This window comes from Nematostella vectensis, chromosome 14 (genome assembly GCF_932526225.1).
Source record: "Nematostella vectensis chromosome 14, jaNemVect1.1, whole genome shotgun sequence".
NCBI classification, from domain to species: domain Eukaryota; kingdom Metazoa; phylum Cnidaria; class Anthozoa; order Actiniaria; family Edwardsiidae; genus Nematostella; species Nematostella vectensis.
Window position 1 is genome coordinate 6,656,694 of NC_064047.1, and position 19,482 is coordinate 6,676,175.

The 19,482-nt window shown below is 39.9% G+C and overlaps 1 protein-coding gene across 2 annotated transcripts; it reads right to left on the reverse strand.

The window, feature by feature from the left end:
* Positions 1–1,733: 1,733 nt before the first annotated feature.
* Positions 1,734–19,013, reverse strand: LOC5501699 (nuclear pore complex protein DDB_G0274915). 2 transcript variants are annotated; one of them, XM_048721792.1, is made up of 15 exons: positions 18,873–19,013; positions 17,019–17,107; positions 15,872–15,932; positions 15,601–15,682; positions 15,292–15,344; positions 14,261–15,050; positions 12,908–12,958; positions 12,476–12,563; positions 9,345–9,418; positions 8,353–8,431; positions 7,979–8,063; positions 7,117–7,227; positions 4,173–6,196; positions 3,489–3,521; positions 1,734–2,649 (listed from the first exon to the last, which is right to left on the reverse strand). In XM_048721792.1, exons 1-15 carry the CDS (start codon positions 18,907–18,909, stop codon positions 2,557–2,559), a joined length of 3,750 nt encoding a protein of 1,249 aa, XP_048577749.1. In that variant the 5' UTR covers positions 18,910–19,013; the 3' UTR covers positions 1,734–2,556. The 2 variants fall into 2 exon arrangements, with proteins under 2 accessions (XP_048577749.1, XP_048577748.1); XM_048721791.1 differs by having other exon boundaries at positions 4,173–6,199.
* Between the last annotated feature and the right edge of the window lie 469 nt (positions 19,014–19,482).

The following is a 19,482-nucleotide window of genomic DNA, read 5'->3' on the forward strand; positions in this document are numbered from 1 at the left end:
TGATATCTAACTTTTTGAAGGTGCTTTTCGGGAGGTTTTGATACTTCTTCCAGTTCGATTTTATTTTAGTGTAAATGTACCTCCAAAACCTAAACATGGACAATTCACCAAACTATGAAAAAACATGCTGGTGTTGTTTCAAGCCTTGAGTCTAGACAAGGGGCAATTATGTTGTCACAGTTTTGAGGTCAGCGGCTCGTTACCGGGCAAATATGATGTCTAAAACAATCGAATCCTCTGCAGGATCGTGTTAAATTGCATGGCCGAATGTCGATCAACCACTCCTGTTATTGTTTATAATTGAAAACAACGGTTTATTTACAAGAAAACGTTCAAATAACAGAATATATATGAAGTCTGATACCACATTGACCATATTTGATTGGAAATATTTTGTTTACTGGCTTGAATTAGCCGATGGAAATGGATGCTTTGTGTGACTCAGTATTGAGTGGGAGCATTCAAATGGCGGCGTGATTAGCCTTTTTTCATACGTGAGCAGATCCATGGACATAACACAAAACATTGGCTTAAGAACAACGGGAACTCGCACGACATCTCGGGAATTGTGAAACAGAGTCTTGCCCTCCGAGTGTGTGTAATTATTAAGTGGTTTGTTTAGAAAAAAGGGTTATTAAAACGGCACGCGATAACGTGAGGTTGGCCATGACTCCAGACATGCTTCCTCATATCTTTTGCTTTTTTCATACTGTCAAAAATAGCACTTCAAGTGCCATGAATTATTGTGTTACACAAGATATCAATTGATATCAAGATCTCAAATGATACAATAGTATTTTTGTATGTTTTCTTTTAAGAATACGCTATGAAAACGTTGTTTTTGGAAGAAACATCCGCGGTAATTAAACCAAAACTAAATTATTTCTTTTCAGAATTGTGGATGTTACTTTGGGGTGTTTTTCTGAATATTTCAAAACAGCACGTCTTTGCGATTCTTAACGTGTACAGTAATTCCCCACATAACAAGAACCTGAAATAAAGAACCATTTAAGGCTAAAATTTGGTATTTTATACACCATTTATACCTTACAGTAAATGTATAATATAATATAATTGTTAAAAAATGTTTAGAATAACCTTGTAAAAAGCAGGTTCTTATAGTTTTTGGTGTATGGTTTTTATTCTTCTGGTTCACGAACACGACAATTTGGGCTTTTTGTATTTATTCGTTTGGGAGCATAAAATAGCGGTGTGATCGGGCTTCTTTAAACGGCTTCCATTATTCAAAATCCAATCACGCCACCTCTTCACAAGGCGCGGACCAATCATAAAGCAACAAATATAATTTTGGGTACGCAGAATATTAAAAATCGCAGTAATAATAGTACAATGGTACATGGTCAACGAATGTAAGAATATCATTTTTTTGCTTTTTTGATGCTTACCTATTGTTTCAGTCATACAACTACAGTTCAAGCGTTAAATTAAAGCTGTAAAGCCCTGTGCAAACTGCGCCAGCACAGGCCAGCATTGCTGGCAAATTCTTGCTTGACTGACCACAAGACAAAGGAAATGTCAGAAAGTCCATTTCCCATTTTGACACGGGGCTTGAGGATGGTTATCTGTTCGATAATCGTGAACTCTCGCCACTACGCTGGCTAAGAAAGATTCTTTACTCACAAAACGTGTATCCGATTCTGAATGGCTCTAAAAATCTCCAGCGTGTGAAAGGAATCTTGCGTGTTGTGTTGGTAGCGATGAGACTAAGAGCATTTTTATCAAAACTAGAATTACATTTATTTTCAATTTTTACAATCTTTCAAACGATCAAGAATCAATGAAGACTTTTAAACCTGGTATAACATGAGTTTTACAGCCCGCCTCTTCTTACTCAGAAACTGACAAATCACAAGCTTTTACCTCAAACGTAACGTTTTTATTTCGCCTTCAAATGTCCATGTTTTGCGTGTACGTGTCCAAACTTTTGAGCACAAGACTTTGTATTAAAATACTAAAATATTCAATGAAGGACTTAATTAATAGTTTCAAACAAAATTATAACAAACATAAAATCTACCGGAAGATATCCCTTCGGCTATTCCATCGGATATTCCCATGCTATATCCCATGCAAAAAAAAAATAACACGATAAAAAATAGCACGTTTGATACCCTAAACACGGAAACGTTAGAGTTTAAAATTTCACTACTGTGTGCACAATTCACGTATCTTTGTTTTTAAAGAAACTCACGTTCAATATTCAGGCATATATTGGTTGATAGATCAAACAAAACTGGTTGATATATAATATATAAAAATTATTTTTGAAAATTTCAGCTTTGGCATGTAAATACATAACAACGTGAGGTTACCTTGGTGTTTGCAAGGAGTGTGTGAATCGGAGTGTGTATGCTCTCGGAGTATTTGAACCCAGCGGTCGATCACTGGACCACACTTTCACTGTGTATATTTTTCACTGTGTATGTTTTTGCATATAAATGTTTCATATCTAGTAATCATTTTCTGCCTTCAGCCCGTATCATATTACCTTTATCTCTTTTCACCTTTATCTCTTTTACCTTTATATCTCTTTCCTTATTTCTCCACATAATGGAGACTAGATAGAAACTTATCAACGTCGAAGTTTGCCGGTAGCAGCTTTCCATCCGACTTCTTGCGTTTTGACTTCTGTTAAGGAGTTAAAATAAAAACAAACAAAAAAATTATCAAAGATCTGGAAATGCTTACGAAAAGTTGACAATTTAAGCGACAGAGGTAAAAAAGTTTGTTTCAGAACATTTCGACTGTATTTTTCATGTACGATGAAAAACGCACATTCAACAAAAAAGAGAAAAAATATCTTATTATATTAACAAGTTTATTAAAAAAAAAATCCGAGGAAAAACTGGAAAGGTGACCCCCTATCCATTTTTTTATGAACATTACTGACTTCAGCGCGTTCGCCCCAGGCTTTTTTTAGACCATTTACAAAAATAACGACAGCCATCGATGGATATGATGGCGACAACAATAACATTTCCTCTTTCTTTCCTCGGTGGGAAGAGCATTTCATGACAATTTTCTAAAGTTGCGAGAAAATTTAGACCAGCAATTTGTTTCCAATTTACAGTTTTTTTTTACCGGGTTTGCCCTTGGCCCACTCAACCGCTCGGATTTGGATTTTTTTTAGATTTTAAACATATCAACCAATGGCAGTGGTTTTTCTGAATGGTCTGAAAGAGCCTGGTTATGTTCTAAAAACGCTAGGGTCTGGGCCTATTTTCAAATGGCGGCCTGCAAAATCGTAATAAACACGAATTCCTGCAAGTTTACGTGGGAATTCTCGACGTACACAGTTCTAGGGCGGCAAAAGAGCGAAGAAAAAAAAATTTAAAGTGAACTGTAAAAATAAGGTATATAATGTCCTAATAGGGAATTGACCGAGCGATCTAGAAAAACCAAAATTTTCAAAACAAGAAAAATTTATATGAGATCCCTTAGTAAAAGTTCAATATTGATTTCAATACCTTTGATTTCTTGGGACCTTTTACTCTCTTAGGCTGAAAAAAACAAAACAAAAAAACAAAGAACATAAGTGGCTGACCATGCGGTATGACGTCTACTATAAACCTAGCTTGTGCAGCCTATTTATTGAAGGATCGTCATATCGCAATCAGAAATACTTCCAAAGTACATTATTACTTTTTGTTCGCAAGAATTCATATACACCTGTTTCAAATAAGGTTGCACCAAGAACCCATGTGTCGTAACCCGCGGAGGTTCATGGGTAGCGCATAAACGGCTGAATCCTGTATCTGAGAGCTGTTTGATTGTACATAAGTATGTAATCAAGAAATCTACAGCTTTCGAAAACCTGGATTTGTATTTTATTTACGCTTATTTGCTTGTTTATTTGATACCCATGAAGCACTGCGGGTTACGATACACAGATTCTCCGAGTGCAACCATATTTGAAGTAAGTGTAAAAGCAAAGGCGCATCAAGTACCTAAACAAAAATCAGAAATCCCAGACATTCAGTGCTAGTTCAGAGGTTATAGATAAAGTTGAATCACCCAGTTGATCAGTAGGCCATTCCAGCTATAAGTTTGCGCGGGCATAACCATAGAAACAAACCTCAACTACCAGAATGCAGCGCGCGCTTTTTTAAGCTTACATCAAACAAAGTGCGCGCGCATGCTGTGATTCTTACCTGATTCTCCTCATTATTCGTGGACGCTGATCTCTTCCTTCCCTTTGAAATCTCTCCGCCATCAACCACCCCTTCCCCTGGTTCTATAGCGGTGCTTGAGCTCCCTGTGGTGCTTGGTTTTCCTGTGGCGTCTGGAGCTCCTGTAGAGGGGGATTCCGTGCAACTTGGGCTCCCTGTTATGTCTGGGACTTCTACAGAGCTTTTGGTCTCTGTCGTGATTGGTGGTCCAGTGGTGCTCGAGGCTGGTATGGCGCTTGTGATTCCTGTGGCGTTTGGGGTTCCAGTGGTACTATGGGGACTCCTGCTTACGGGCGATGACCTTCTGTTCTTTGAACTCGCAGACGATGACACCAAACCTGGGCTTACACCCTGTTGACACCACACACTAACGGCTCCGTCAACCTGTGGTGCCTCCATCTCCGCATGATGTGTGCCGCAGACACCACTGCTACTGGGTGTGGTCACGACTGGTGCCTTTGGACCATCTGCATGGTCACGTCGTTTGCTGGGTAGTCCAGCGTCTGTTACTCCAAACGCAGACACATGCTTGCTTACAGACCCTTTACTTCTAACTGTATGAACGTTGGGTAAGGTTACCGACCCTCGACCAAACGCAGTCGGGGAATCAATTTTATTGGACACATAACTACTAAAACCAGACAAAAATCCAGACACGCATTCCTCTGCTTTCCTGGACACCACAGACGCAGGTGATAATTCGTGTAGGACCGAAGGATTTTCTGGACGTTTCCTGGAAAGTGGGGAGTGTTCTTGGGTGTTACTGTGACTAGCAACACCTTGACCAGATCCCCTCCCTTGATCTGAACATGATCCCAGCCCTGTGGTATTCTCGGATTGATGCTGTCCTACATTAAGCACTGATTCCTCTACGCTCGAGATAACATGAAACAATGAGGATCGGTCCTTAGAATTATTATCCCTGGAATCATGGAAGTCATCAGAATTCCCAGTCAATGGCTGCTTAGAAGGTGATAAACTGTGACGCTGAAAATCAAAATCACGGCTTGTGGATGAAGTAGTGACGGAGGTAGATGGAGTACCTGGCAAACCCGCTGACATAACAGCACCTTGTTGATTACTTAACATGCCTTGTGATCCATCGTGTTCGGTCATACTTGAAGTAGCCACCGGATGGATGCTGCCGGGTAGCTGTTGAGCGCTATTAGCAGCTTGTAGCAATAGCTGCCAATTCCCTTGCGTATCCTGTTGGACAAGGCCCTGATTGGGATGCATGCCAGTAGCCGACAACTGAGCCCCGACGGTTGATATATGAGACCCACCATACGATCCTTGTACACCGGCAGCGGACACCTCAACACCAGTGCCGTAATTCTCCACCCTTCCTTGCATTTGTTGAAGTATTGCCGCACCTTGAAGATGCTGTAACAGTGTCCCTTCCTTCACATCCCCATTACCTCTCTCCTTAGCAGAACTCGCAATCATTTTAAGCATGTTCGCAGCAGGCGTCGGATCAGACTGCCTTTCCTGGAAACCAGGAGCATTTTCCAAGAATTCATTCCCCGTTACTGGAAACTGATTAGCAGTGGTTGCTACTAAATTTTCTGGGAAAACTCCCGCAGAAGTGACAGGAAGGTTACCTATCATATAGGGTGCGACATTTCCCGGCCCTAAAACAGGATCTGGGCCAACCAGCGCGTAAGGTGAATTCAAAATAAGCTGACCATGTGAAGGAATTGCCGGTGGATCATAACTAATCATTGGTACCCCTGTTAAACTACTGCCTTGGTTCTCCTTATTCTTTCTCGCTGTAGTTTTTCTCGGCCCTCTCCTCCTAGACTTGGGCTTGGCTTCTTCCCCGACCTTTACTTTAGAGAAGTCCAGGGAACGAACGTGCTGAGGAGTGTCCTTGGTCATTTCTGCTTGAATCTCGGGTGGGGTCTCAGTTGTCATTGGTAGAGGATTAAGGTGAGCAGGCTCCTTGCAGGAGGGCCGAATTTTGTTGAGTGATTTGGTCGCGAACTGGGTTTCCGTGAGCACAACACCTGCTGTAGACGCAAGAAAGAGATAGCTCAGAAAAGCCGAAATCCTCGTTGTTGCGTGACTTCCCAGCATCCAAACTCCTCATCTCCTTTCCAAGTCAATTCAATTTTTTAGGGACGTTTTCATTGTTTGGTTTTATTGAATACTATTACAAATAAGGAAATGTTTTTGGATTCTGGAAGGTCACGCAACTCCTACTTCCCAAATAATGCTTAAATATTTGAATACAGTTTTTTTTTCTCCCAGTGTTGACGCGGACCATGGAGGTGACAGTGACATTCCTTACGCAAGGCCATTTTCAACATATCGCATATCGCTACATTTTTATCATCATTTATAGATAAAAACTTTTGTCTGAATTACATTTAAATAAAAAAAACGTCAAAATTTAAGGAAGGTTAGTTTCAAATAGAGTAACATTGAATCATTTTAACTAAAGTGTTGTTTTGTTGTGTAGATCAATCAAAAAACAACAGACTTATGTCTGGCTCATACATGCGTGTCAAACGAAGAGCGAGATACATAAAGGCGTTTATATCGAAGGTATAATTTGCTATCAAATATATATTATAACTATCAAAATTCAAAGAAATGGCTTGGCAATTTGAGAGAGATCACAGAATACGCAAAATCGCAACGATTGTGAATTAATTAAACCGGGCAGATATCGAAAGACATTTAAAGGGCCCTGGTCAGCCACACCTTTGTTATTGTTTTCATTTAATACTGGAAGGCACGCATAATGTGTTAAAATCTCAAAATAATCTCTTAAAACAAAGTTTAATACTTTATTTACCAAATTCAATCGAAAGTATCGCCATAGGTTCCCCAAAGCAGCCGATGGGAATGGATGCTTTTTCACACTTGGTGATTTGCTCGGATCGACAAAATGGCGGCTGTCAGAGGCTGTTTAAGGACCTACCATTTGCCGCAGAGCTCGCTACTGTGGATGCTGTGACCTCTGTCGACTGCGTTACTGTAGAGGAACTGACAGATACAGGGTTCTGTTTTGATGGAGTGTTGGATGAAGAATCTAGAAAAACCAAGAGAAAATATTTGACACAAATAAATCAGAAAAAAGTTGTAAATAAATCAGAAAATAGTTGTTAATAACTTGACGAGGTTCTCAGAGATACATAAAAAAGCAATAAGAATACAAAGCAATGAGATACAAAGACAAGGTAATATATAAAAGCTGTCATTTCTCTTGTGAAACCTATTGTACATTGAATCCGATACAAAAAGAGAAATGAAAAAAAAAATCAATGAGACACAAAGATGCAGCAGTACCATACGAGCCCTACTTCTGACTTACAAACCCCCTAAAGCCTTTTTCAGTGGGTAATTAATTGGATACTGAGAAGGGAGCGGAGATGCTTAATTCACGTGAGAAAATCGGTGAAAAGGAGACGCAGGAGGAGGATGGAACGTAACGGTTCCCTTCCTTCTCCGCTTGCTTCTCCTTAGAAATGATTTCCCTGTCCACGTAAACTCTAACGTATTCGCCTCCTTCTCCTCCGTTAGCGAAAAGCCGGTGATATGGGGACTGCAAAAAAAAAGCTTTTGTAAAAAAAAAATTCTAGGTTGTGGAGCGTGGCGGGAACTTTTCAAGATGCACAGTATTCAATAAAAAATCATGTTACTTAAAATCAACTTTAAAAACATCCACGCAAGGACCCCTTTGTGGATTAAATCAATAAAAGAAAACAAGGTTATCATAGTGTATGTTCAATTGAAGTGACGTTTAACGATTTCCAATGCGTTGCATAATGGCTGCCCCTTACCACTGCACAATCCAGCAAAGAGTTCTTCAAAGGCAGGGTCTGACTCCAACATGCTCAATATGTGTGAGACTTGGGCATCGGTATTCTATCATAAGAAAAGTAACAGATGAACAACATAAGCGATATACGCCCATTATACATTTCCAGACTGTGTTATAGCACTGTAATTGCTCAAATAAAAGCCTCCCTCAAATAAGCACCTCGCCTTAGAGGATAAACATGAAAAAACACCCCCCCCCCCTCAAATAAACAACGAAAAACTCGCCTGGCCTTCATAACCAGGGAGTCACAACTCCCTGTCATAACGTATCTGTTATCTGTTGTAATTGTGATAAAAATTAAGGGTTGCACGTAACAAGGGCGTGGGGCGTTACCTGGTCTGACCCAGACGATTGCTCCTCCTCAGCTGTTGAGGGGGCGACCGGTTCATGGCTTGCATCAGAAGACTTGGCACTGAAAGTGAATAGTTAAAACTATTACCGTCTTTACTCGAATAAGTGCCTTCCCCGTTTTATGTAAGCGAGTTTCATGTAGTGAGTAAAAATGACTTTCATACATGTAGTTCTAATAAAGCACTGGGACTTCGTTTTTCCATAGCCACTCCTCCCTTTCGCCCTTAACATTTGGCAACCCTCACCGCCCCCATGATCCTACCACCTTTTTAGGCCCCTGCGTCTTTGTACGAATAAAAACCAAACCCAAAAATATCGCCCTTTTAAATAAGCGCCTCCCTCGATTAAGTGCCTCCATAGAAAAAGCGCGATTAAATAAGCGCCGGGCGCTATGGTTTAATGGTAGTGGGTAGAGAAATCGTAGGTCAGCTAATGTGCCGAAGAGCACCGTTTTCAAATATTATCAACAAGTTCTTGGGGCGAGGTGAAAGTGTGCACAAAACGGGCGGTTCATCCAGATCGACAGGAACAGATGATGTGATGTTTACCAAAGACTGTATGCTATTTATTGAATTTCCACCTGCTGGTTCCATACTGGTGCGGAAGCCACAACAGAGCTAGGCTCCAAGTACCCCCCCTTGAGTGTATTGTTAGTAAGCATTGTAAGTAGTCTCACTGGGGATCGTCAATGCCAGAGGGTATTGCGTCCCCTGTGGTTGTATTACGTTTTGGTTTGTGCAGTGGAGCTTGAAGGGACGGGACCTCCGGTTTAGTGTCCTTATCCGAAAAGACTGGAAACACGGGAGAATAACTTCAACTCACTTGTGACACAAATTCGAATCAAGGCAGGAACCCGGAAAAAAATCCCCAATTTGAGCCAGGATTCGAACCTGGGCCACAGTGGTGAGGGCGAAGCGCCAACGCGCTAGGCCCCGGGCTTCCACACATGTTGTGGGTCTTTTTCTGAAACCCACCTCCGAACTTTGTTTATATTTGCAGCAAGTTTTTCCTGTAGCACTGGAGCATTCAAAAACGTGTCCAAGAATATCTAGAAGAAACAAGAAAACAGCTTTTTTTTTAACCCAAAAAGACAGCGCTTCTCAAAAACTCAAATGGGTGCCTCCCCCGAATAAGCGCCCGCCTTAGAGTAGAAACAAATAATAAGCGCCGGGGTGCTTATTTGAGTATTAACAGTATCGTACGTTTCACAGCTAGGGTGTTCCAGATACAGCACTTTTTTAAAGGGGCAGTGTAATGGTCAGAGCTTTGCAATAGAGACCTGAAGCAGCGACGACGGCAACGCGGACGCCGACGGCAGAAAACAATGGAATTTGATTCAGAATTCAATAGCAGCACGTGGAAATGCGTTCTGTCTGATACATTTCAGCCGTTTTCCGTAAAACCATGAACGTGAAAACTCTTAGTTTCACAGTCAATTGAGGGCGCCGACGTTTGCAATGTAAACTCCACTCGTTCGCTGCTGTAGAAATGTCCTTAGTTTATTTTTATCTGTCCCTGACTATAATGTTTTGCTTATTCCATTGCAATTAAATTATTATTGATCGCCACGCGCAAAAACTTTTTTTTTCGATCGCGTTGTCCTAGCCGTCGTCGTCGTCGTAAAGAGGTATCTTTCGCTGCTTTTCTACCCTCTCTCTCCGTGTCTCACCACCATGCAGTCTACGGAACAGATGCTTATTTGCATGAGCCACTGTCCGGCGTCCTCCATTCCATGCGACGCCATTTTAAATCAGCGTTTCACAGCGATGAGATAACTTATCAAGCTTTCTACCTAGCTCAATGATAATAAACCCAAGCCTGTACTTGAGCACAACTTTGAAACATTTCAAAATTTATCGTGAGCAATTTTTCTAGACGAGTTCTTTCGAATTTTTATCAGGAAATGCACTAAAAATATTGATATGGTGGAAAAGAGCTTCTGAGGAGAAATGCGAACAGTGCATTTCGGGGTTTGATTAAGAAGGCTGTTTTACTCAAAGTATCTAAGCTGATCGCCAATCTTCGTAAATCATTCATGATCATTTCTTAGAAATCTTGAAGATCGGACTTTGGTTCTTCCCTTCACTAAAATTTATCGCATTATTGTTCACAACAACACACAAAAGTTTCAAAGGCGCATTAGCCTTTCTAGTCGTTTAAAGCTTCTATTTAAAATTGTAAAATTAATTGTCATTGATGACCTCTTAGTTGGCTCACGGGGGTTTACATTTGATCTAGCATACGATTGATTAAACAAAGGCTGTCTGATTTGCAACCATAGCTAAAAATGGGCCTTTTACCTTTTTTGTTCACTAACCTTTTTGGAGCACTGAAACATGCATTGCGTGGTTTAAATTAGCTTTTAACCAAGGCACTGTCTCGATTTTTAATCGCTTTTTAGCCGGAAAAATTAGGGACTATGGGTCACATGACAGTTTGACATGACTTTTGTCATAGAGAACCTATTTTGCAAGTATTTCTTTTTTTTTTTGTTAATATCAATCATTGGTCATATGTTTACATTTTTATTCGATTGAATCGCTTTACAGTACCATCTCTCTCGGTGTCTCGCCACCATAATTTATTGCGAAGAGGAAATTTACAATAAAAATCATGCTCGACTCATTAGCATAAAATCTCTAGGACGTGAATAAAATTATTTTGAGCGTTTTATTCGTTTTCATTTTCTAAATTGTTCCTCATCCTAAAGAATAATGTTCACGCATAATAACAAATTTTTATTCATTCCAAATAAACAAAATTTTTTGGGGAAAAAGAAAAGTTTATTTTTAACGCAGTTGCCATGCTGGAATGCACGGTCACTTGTTCATTTCATTCTTTTGCTTTTTACACACGCTTCTACGGCTAGAACAAAGATTTAGTCGAGACCGAGTGAATGACACACTTTTTGAATTTATCATCCTATTTTGTAACGCACTAGGATCTGGAGCCCATCTTTCACACACCGACAGTTAATTAGGCGAGCAAACTATCTGATGTTATAAATGTAATAAAACTTTGCAAAATATCGCCTTCGTCAAGGCGTGGGCTGTTGTCATGGCAATTGGCAGAAAATGGGATCGCATGGGATCGCCAGGATTTTGATTTTGAGTTTTTCCATTTCAGTGAACCAAATTTTCGGTATACCTCTCTTCTCGCCTTATTACAGTAGGCAATCAATACTTCAAATAAGTTCAATCTTGTATTTAAAATGTTATTAATAGGGTGCTTTTTAACATATAGCGATAATAATAAAGATAATTATTATAAAAAGGTTTTTATAGTAATTTTTAAGAGATATTGGTGTGCACGATATGTATATCCAGCCAAACGTTATATATATTTTTTGTGCGCTGATTTTGTTTGTTTGCTGAGTGGACCTTCAAGCCGAGTTGGGGGGGGGGGCTCGTCCGAACCCCCCCCTGGCTACGGGCCTGGCATGGATTGAGGACGCCAGACAGTGGCTTATGCAAATGAGCATCTTTTCCGTAGACTGTAAGTCCCTAATAGCTCTCCGGCCCGGACACAATGAATTTCAGTCAAATTCTAATATTGACTTATGAGCCTTTGGTACACGTGGGAGACTCAAATTCAAAGGAAATGACCACAAACTGTCAATAAACATAGTTTTCAATAAAATTTTGCATATTATTTTAGCATTGACAGGTTAAAGTTCAACTGTTTGTAGACAATTAAAAGCTGACAATAAACACTCAGACTCCAACCATGCGCAGTACCATGACGCTGCCCCTTTAACAACAGTAGGTCTTACTGCAAGTGGTAGGTCTTCATTTAAACACACCTCCCAACTTTGTTAATATTAGAATAAGAAAAAAAAATGCAGCACTTTCTCTCAGAGTAACTTACTATTCATGTAATTATCGTAAAACAGGCATATACAGGACTCACTTATACGGAACTCTACTGATATTTAGCACTCAGTAATATAAACAAGAACAGTGCAGTGTTGAATATTGCTTCTTTGGGGACCCAGGGTGCGGAGTAGCACACACGGGAGCAAGCTCTCCCTGTGTGCCCGATCTCCACAACGCCCTGGGTCCCCGAGGATGTTAATATTGGTGCTGGCACTATGATTGGTAATTACCGGGACCACAGCTCCAGCAATATCTGAAGAGTTCTCATCATTTCCAGTGTGCTGTGACGAAGAAGGCGGTTGTGCAGTTTGGTGGAACCTATGCAATTAAAATATAAACCAAAATGAAAGAGATAAAAAGATCGAGGGAAACTAATCTGTTCTGACAGAGGGGTAAACATACCATTTAAAACTTGTGCCACGGCGATAGGAACAGAGTTTATTAGGCGAAATTATGTTAATAAACCACGAAATTCCCTCTAAATTGGCTGAAATGTACCTTGTTTGTTTTGATAAGAAAACATGGTCAAGTTACTACTCGGTGACGCAAGAACAGTCCCCGATTATTTCCTTTTGTTCAAAACATGCAGAAAAGATTATGAGAAAAAAACCCACAATATGTCTAGTCACTTACATATGAAGTAAATTCTAAACAATGCTTACTTTGAAGGTGAGACAAGACTGTGGTTTGCACTTCTTTTCCTTGGTGGGTGCCTGACAAACACCAATAAATAGATACTCAAACAATATTCATTAACCCATTGACTCCTGGCTATTTTTGAGCTGAATTTACAAAAAACAAACTGAAAACAGATACCTCCCCCCTATTCTGAGTTTTACACAGCCTGTCAAAGTCAAACATAGCTGCACCTAGTCAGCGGTATCCAAGCTTTCCAACAGTGCTTTCCGGTCCTAACTTTTAATCCCTCGTCGTTGTGCTGAAGCTAGCACAAGTTGATGGTTGCTTGTATTTTTCATCAAAAATACAGCTATGAGCATATTAGGAGAGTGTCTCAGGACATCATGAAGTCTATTGGGGCATAATTGAGTGCTTTGCTTATGGATATTTGCAAGCAAAGGTGGATTTATGATGATTTTTTCTTGTTTGGCTTTGCCTGGATGAGAAAATAATTTTCTAATGAATCACAACAGCTCTCCTAAATGCTGTCTTTTCTGAAACCAAATTGATTCCAAAATTGTTTACACTGCTATTCTGGGTCTGTATGACCTGGAATTGATTTGTTTGGCTTTGGGGTGAAAAGACATAAAAAAACCATCTGACTTTGGGGAGAGGAGTGTTGACTGGCCCTCCCCTCGTGAATTTTTCCCTGGATCTCCCAGAATGCTTTGCAATCCGTAAAGGCATCTTCATGGTCTTACAAGCCTTCAAGGAGTGGACATTGTGTTTTGAGGCCATGGAAATGAACCTGGAGGATCAGAATAAAGGTATCTATTTGTGTCTTGAGCTATGTTTGCTGATCTTTCTCCCTTGTGTGGTATTTTGAGCGTTTTATTGAGAGGGGTGATTCTGCGTTTCTTTCCTTGTTCGATTTGAAATTTGTCAAAGAACCCGTGCTATTATTTGGCTTAAGAGTAGTTGCCAACACCTTGGTTGCATCATTTATCCCTTAGACTGATGCCTGAGTATCATCTTGTTGTGTTTATTTTGCATTTATGAATTTTTTGGGTTGTGGGTACTTTCCAAAGCCAGTACAGGCCGGTTGAGGGGTCAATGTGTTAAATTAAATATCTAATACTGCAGAGGAGAAGTCTTTCAAGACATCTACGTATAGCCTCTAAGGAAAACTATGTTGTACTCTGACAAAGAGCTAATGCCCCAAAATACACATAATTTCAGAGAAATTCAAAAAGAAAAACTAAAAACTTCAGCCCTTCTATGTTTCTGCAACACCTACCCAGTTTTTTTAAAATTTGTTTTGTAGATTTATACCAAATCATACATTTTTGGCTGAAAGGGTATAGTAGTATGACAATACATTCACAATACATACTTACCCTTTTCTCCTAGGAGACTTCCCAAGCTGATGTTCCAACTGCTGTGAGCTGGCTATACTTGCATGGTTGGCACTTGCTCTGGGATCAGTAGTCCCACCTATCATGTCTATTTCTGGCGAGTTTGAAATGGCCTGGGAGTTCCCCTCATCTATCACTTGGACTTCTGAATCAGTGACTCCATCTTGGATCACAGTAAGTGTCCCTCTATCAAGAGAGATGGCTTGAGTGTCAGATTTGGCCACTGGTTGTACAACTTCACAGCCTACATCGATTACTTCTTCAGCAGCGTCACCATGATCCATTGGAATTTGATTATGTGTAACAGTAGAACCAACAGAGTGTTGCATAGGGCTGGAATGGTTGGATTGAAGCTCTTGCAAGAAGGAACTTGACACTGTGGAAATTGTTCCACTTGATTCAGCAGTTTTTTGTCCCATTGCTAATCCTGAAGGGCTTACTCTTGGAATTCTATAATTAGGGTTTAAAAAGCCTCTCCTCAAGTGAGCCATTCTACTTGAAACATCTGACATGCTGTTTGCCGGTACTGCCTCATGAAAGGGCATTAAAGGAACATCTGTTCTGTAAAAGTTAGTATTTCTGTCGAGGTTTCCTTGCATAGAGCCTGCAAAAGGGTTGGTGACAGTTTTCACATAACAAAGTTGATCTGGAGGAATTCCTGGAACAGGTTGAGAAGGACTGACTGTATTTCTTCTTGTTGCATTTTCTAGCGTCTTGTTCTTTAATTCTGGTTTGCTGTTAACTTTGGATACTGGTATTAATCTTCTGCGGCCTAGAAAATGATGTATAAAGTACATGAAACAACTTTCAGGGGTCACTGAAACAGCTAGCTGCTGTAGCTAGCACTCCAAATTAGATGCTTTTATAGTCCGTGTGTTTCATCTACTCTTGTCTCAAGTCTTAGCGTGAAAAAGGACATTTATGTGGGCAACCAAACAACAATATGAGAACATAATTCTGAAAGGAGATAACATAAGGCAATCTGTTATACAAAAGCTTTAAAATGAACTCACCTGTCAACTTAGTTCTGACTTTCTTTGCTGGTGAGGGAGGCTTGGATGCAAACCTACAGAAAACAGAGGGGAGTTCTACTGTAGCAAGGATGCAACAATCACAGGGGCAGCAAAAAATGGAAAATTCTACTGTAAACAGTAGCGGATCTCGGGGGAGGGTTTAGGGGGTTAAAACCACCCCCCCCCTTTGGGCTGCCAGAAAGTCGTATGTAACAAAAAAATTACCCCCTCCCCCTTTGTCACTGAGTCAGCCCCCCCCCCCCCCCCCCCTTAAGCCAAAAGCTAGATCTGCCCCTGCCTGTTACTTACTTGAGTTGTCCAACTATCTGATCAAATTTCTTCCACAGTAAGGGCCAGACAGAGTTTGAGTCATCATGGTCATAGGAGATAACTATCATGTAAAAAAACAGCATACACTTACTTTAAATACTTTGCAAGTGCAAACAGAAAATGGTCGTCAAAAGGTGCAATTTAGGTCTTAATGTAATGATGCAATTAAGCTTTTTCCAAAATTCAAGGTTGAAATACAGTATGCTTTCAAATACAGAGCTTAATTGTTTTATGTAAACTCCTCACTCACCAATTTCCTTTAGCATTAGGTAATCCTCGACAACTTCCCTGAGTGACGCTGTCAGTGGGTCCTAAAATTTGAAATAATACTGGTTTAAATGCAAGGCTGAACTGCATATCAAGTATCTATATATTATGGTTCCACTATGAAGTATAATGGTTTAATTTAATAGATTAAAATAATACTGTATGTAATAACAACAACAATAATAATAATAGCTGACAAGTTGATCTACTATATCTGATTTCATATATGTTCTACAGTAAGTAATTGTTGTTGTTTGTGCAAACAACAAATTTAAAAAAAATACGATCCTATTTGTGTGTTCTCCTTCAAGTAATGGTTGATAATAACATAGGCCTTGTCCACTTCAAAAGTAGGTTATTAGCCAATTTTTAACTCTTTTGTAGCCTTTGGCTTCTTTCTAAGAGCTGCGCACTCTGAGAAGTGTCAAAAATTAGATGCAGATGACAGATAACTCAGGCACCTCCCTTTATAGCACAAAACAGCCAAATTTTATTTTTCATTTATTTTATGCTTCATTTAGGCGCAGAAGCCGGCAGAACCACCAGCTATACTATTTTCCAAGCCCTGGCTACTTTTAAAAAAAAAGTCAATTAATGTTTTATCAAACTAATAACTTCCACCCCTACTTCCATTTCCATACTCTGAAACTTAATGAAACCCATGTTGACCACCATAATTAACACTATCACAAATACATTAGGACTTCCAACAACTACAGACTAAGTCAGAAAAATAGAATAACTATCCACTATTGTTAGTTTTAAAGTTACTATACTTTCAAATAAAATAACTAAGAAGTAACAAAGTGTAAAGCTTTATGTTTGACATATAATGGAAAAAGGGGTGGTTTTACTGATATCTGGGTTATGCAATTTGAATCCCACAATTATACAGCTATACAGCTATATCTATTGTGCAAATTATATTTTCTATGCTTTTTCAGGCCCTTAGCCGGGGGGGGGGGGGGGGGGGGGGGGAGAGAAGAAAACTGAGAAGAAAATTGAGCTTCTAAGAGAAAATAGTCTGTTAAATGGGTAAACAGCCCTCCTCCCCCCATCTCATAATCCTGGCTCGTGTCTGTTGTTACAACTAGTTCATCTTGCATTAAATAGGGATAAAAAAATGATACCAATAAACAATCTCGAGTTCCCTCCAATTCATTGCTTTCATCCTCAAATGTCTTGGCTGTCTGAGATAGTCCCTTCTCCTCAAGATAACCTGGAACAAACAAGCAAAATAAATAAACAAACTTCACCCTAATAAACCATACGGTACAAAGCACACACCAAAATAAATTTTGCCATGCAAACAAACCTATGCAAAACAGGGGCAAATCCAGGAGTTCCAAAGGTGGGGAGGGGCAAAGCAAGAATTTAAAGAAATGGGGGGGGGGGGGGCAGATAAATTGTTCTTAAGTGGATTTCTTTACATTTCTTGTTAGTTTAAGCCAAATATCTAAATATAGGGGGGTGCTCAGCAATGCCTAAGTCAGCCCGGCAAAGCACAAATTTAGTGGCTGATGCAGAATAAGGGGGGGCACCCTCCATTCCAAACCCCCTTGAATCCACCCCTGAAATTAAAGAACTTTCACCATTCATAAACAAAAAGCAAACAAAAAACAAATAAGGTTTTTTCCCTTAAAAAAAACAATATTTTTTCTCCACAATTTTTTTCTTTCCAGGTGAGTAGACAGGCATTACCAGAGGGGTTTGCAGTTATAGGTATCATATCAGAAGTATAATATTTGATGATCGTATGGAATTACCCTTTTTTGCAGTTGAAAGGGTTCGCATGGGACGCACAAAGGAGTACAGCCAGGACCCAATCTCTTATACCAAACATCTAGCTCCCCCCCCCCCCCCCCCCCCTTTATCATGACCAAACCTCTAGGTTGTGCACTGGCTGGGGATCTTGACCTCTCCCCCAATATTTTTTAAAAATTATAAAAAAAATAAGAAGTAGCGGACCTGTCTCATTGACCCCCCCTGGAAATATTTCAGAGCCTGCTACAACTCTGCTTATGCAATATAAACAACAAATTAGCAAAGCGACTGCACTGTATCTCAACCCACTTCTCGCCTAGCTGAGCCTCAACTAGGTGAGAGCTGTTAAAATCTAGCCAATTACAATAGATCAAAAGTAAACAAGAGTTTGACCCTTAAAATCATAATAACCATAGGTTACGCTAAAATGCTTGAGTACTGCTATATCAACGGCAAATCCGGAAAATTGTAATGATAATTCAGCACAATTTATTAATTCAACCTAAAGTACAAAAGAAGGGTATGGTTTGTAAATTTGTTTGCTCCTTTTCGCCTTGTTGTCGCGGCACAATTCTCACGGAATGATTCAGTGTTTAATTTGTGTAAATACGCAACTTTGCAGGACTTTTCGCTGATTCAGGCTGCTTTGCATTCAGGTTTGCATTTGGGCCTTCCAACTTGTGTAAAGTTACATAAGGACGTGTTTGTTGTTTTTGCATTCCACCACATTGAAGTTTTAGTCTGACTGTTTGTGACAGGGTTTAGCACGTTCAGCCACTCAATTGACACATGTCAAATTGAGCCAATCATGGAACGTTTGTGGACGAACGCAGAGGATTAGAAAAGAGTGGGTTTTATTTCTGGCTCTCATTTCTTTGCACTCTCGCCTCTACGTGTGGGCCACAGAACTCCCAATTTTTGAAAACAAAAACATTTCCGAATAACCCAGAAGAGAGCCGGCTAACAGGCTATCTTAATTAATAGCATCAAGGCTTTTTCGGTCATCAACACTTCACATGGAATTTGTTTGCTAATTCCTTAGATTTCTGCTTTTATCCCTTAAGCGTTAGAAGAACACCAATTGAGTCATACGCTATTTTAAAACGGACGAATATCCTAATCAACTCCAACTCGATCGTTAACGTTGTAGTAGTGGTTTCACATCCAGTGAAGCAGAAGTTCCTCCGATTGTCAAGATCTTACAGTAAAATATCACTTACTCAGAACCAGTCTTGCTATCGATGACGGGGGAACCATTCTGTGACATTACAGAGTCACAAACCAGCTTTAAAATCTTTCATTTTGCCCAGAATAACAACACAAAACAAAACGATTCTTTTCCCGCGAAAGTTTTGCAAGACGCGCATGACGGATGGCGATAGCCGCTGAATAACTTATTTATCGTACCGCGGACTTCCCTCCACAGGATGCCCAAGTTTATTTTTCATCATTAATAGCCTGTGGGCTTAGAAAACAAATCATTAATTATATTTATTTGTTTGCTGGGTATTGTTGCACACTGCAAGCGTAAAAAGCTGTCATGAAACCATGAATAGCTTAACAGCTGTGTGACTGAATTAAGTCTAAACTAGGAGCCTAAGAAGGAAATGAAGAAACAACGTGCCGTCGAGGGAATTATAATGAACATAGGCATTGTGAAAAAAAGTGGGAAATGAGCGGATCCCACTACAGCTTAATAATATCCCTACCACTGATTGGTCCTACTTCAAGCCTAATTGTGTGGTTTGGTATATTTCCTGGGCCGTATGCTTGGGTTCAGTCATCATTGCTCAATATGTAAGATGAACATCAAGGGATTTCGTCGCCGCT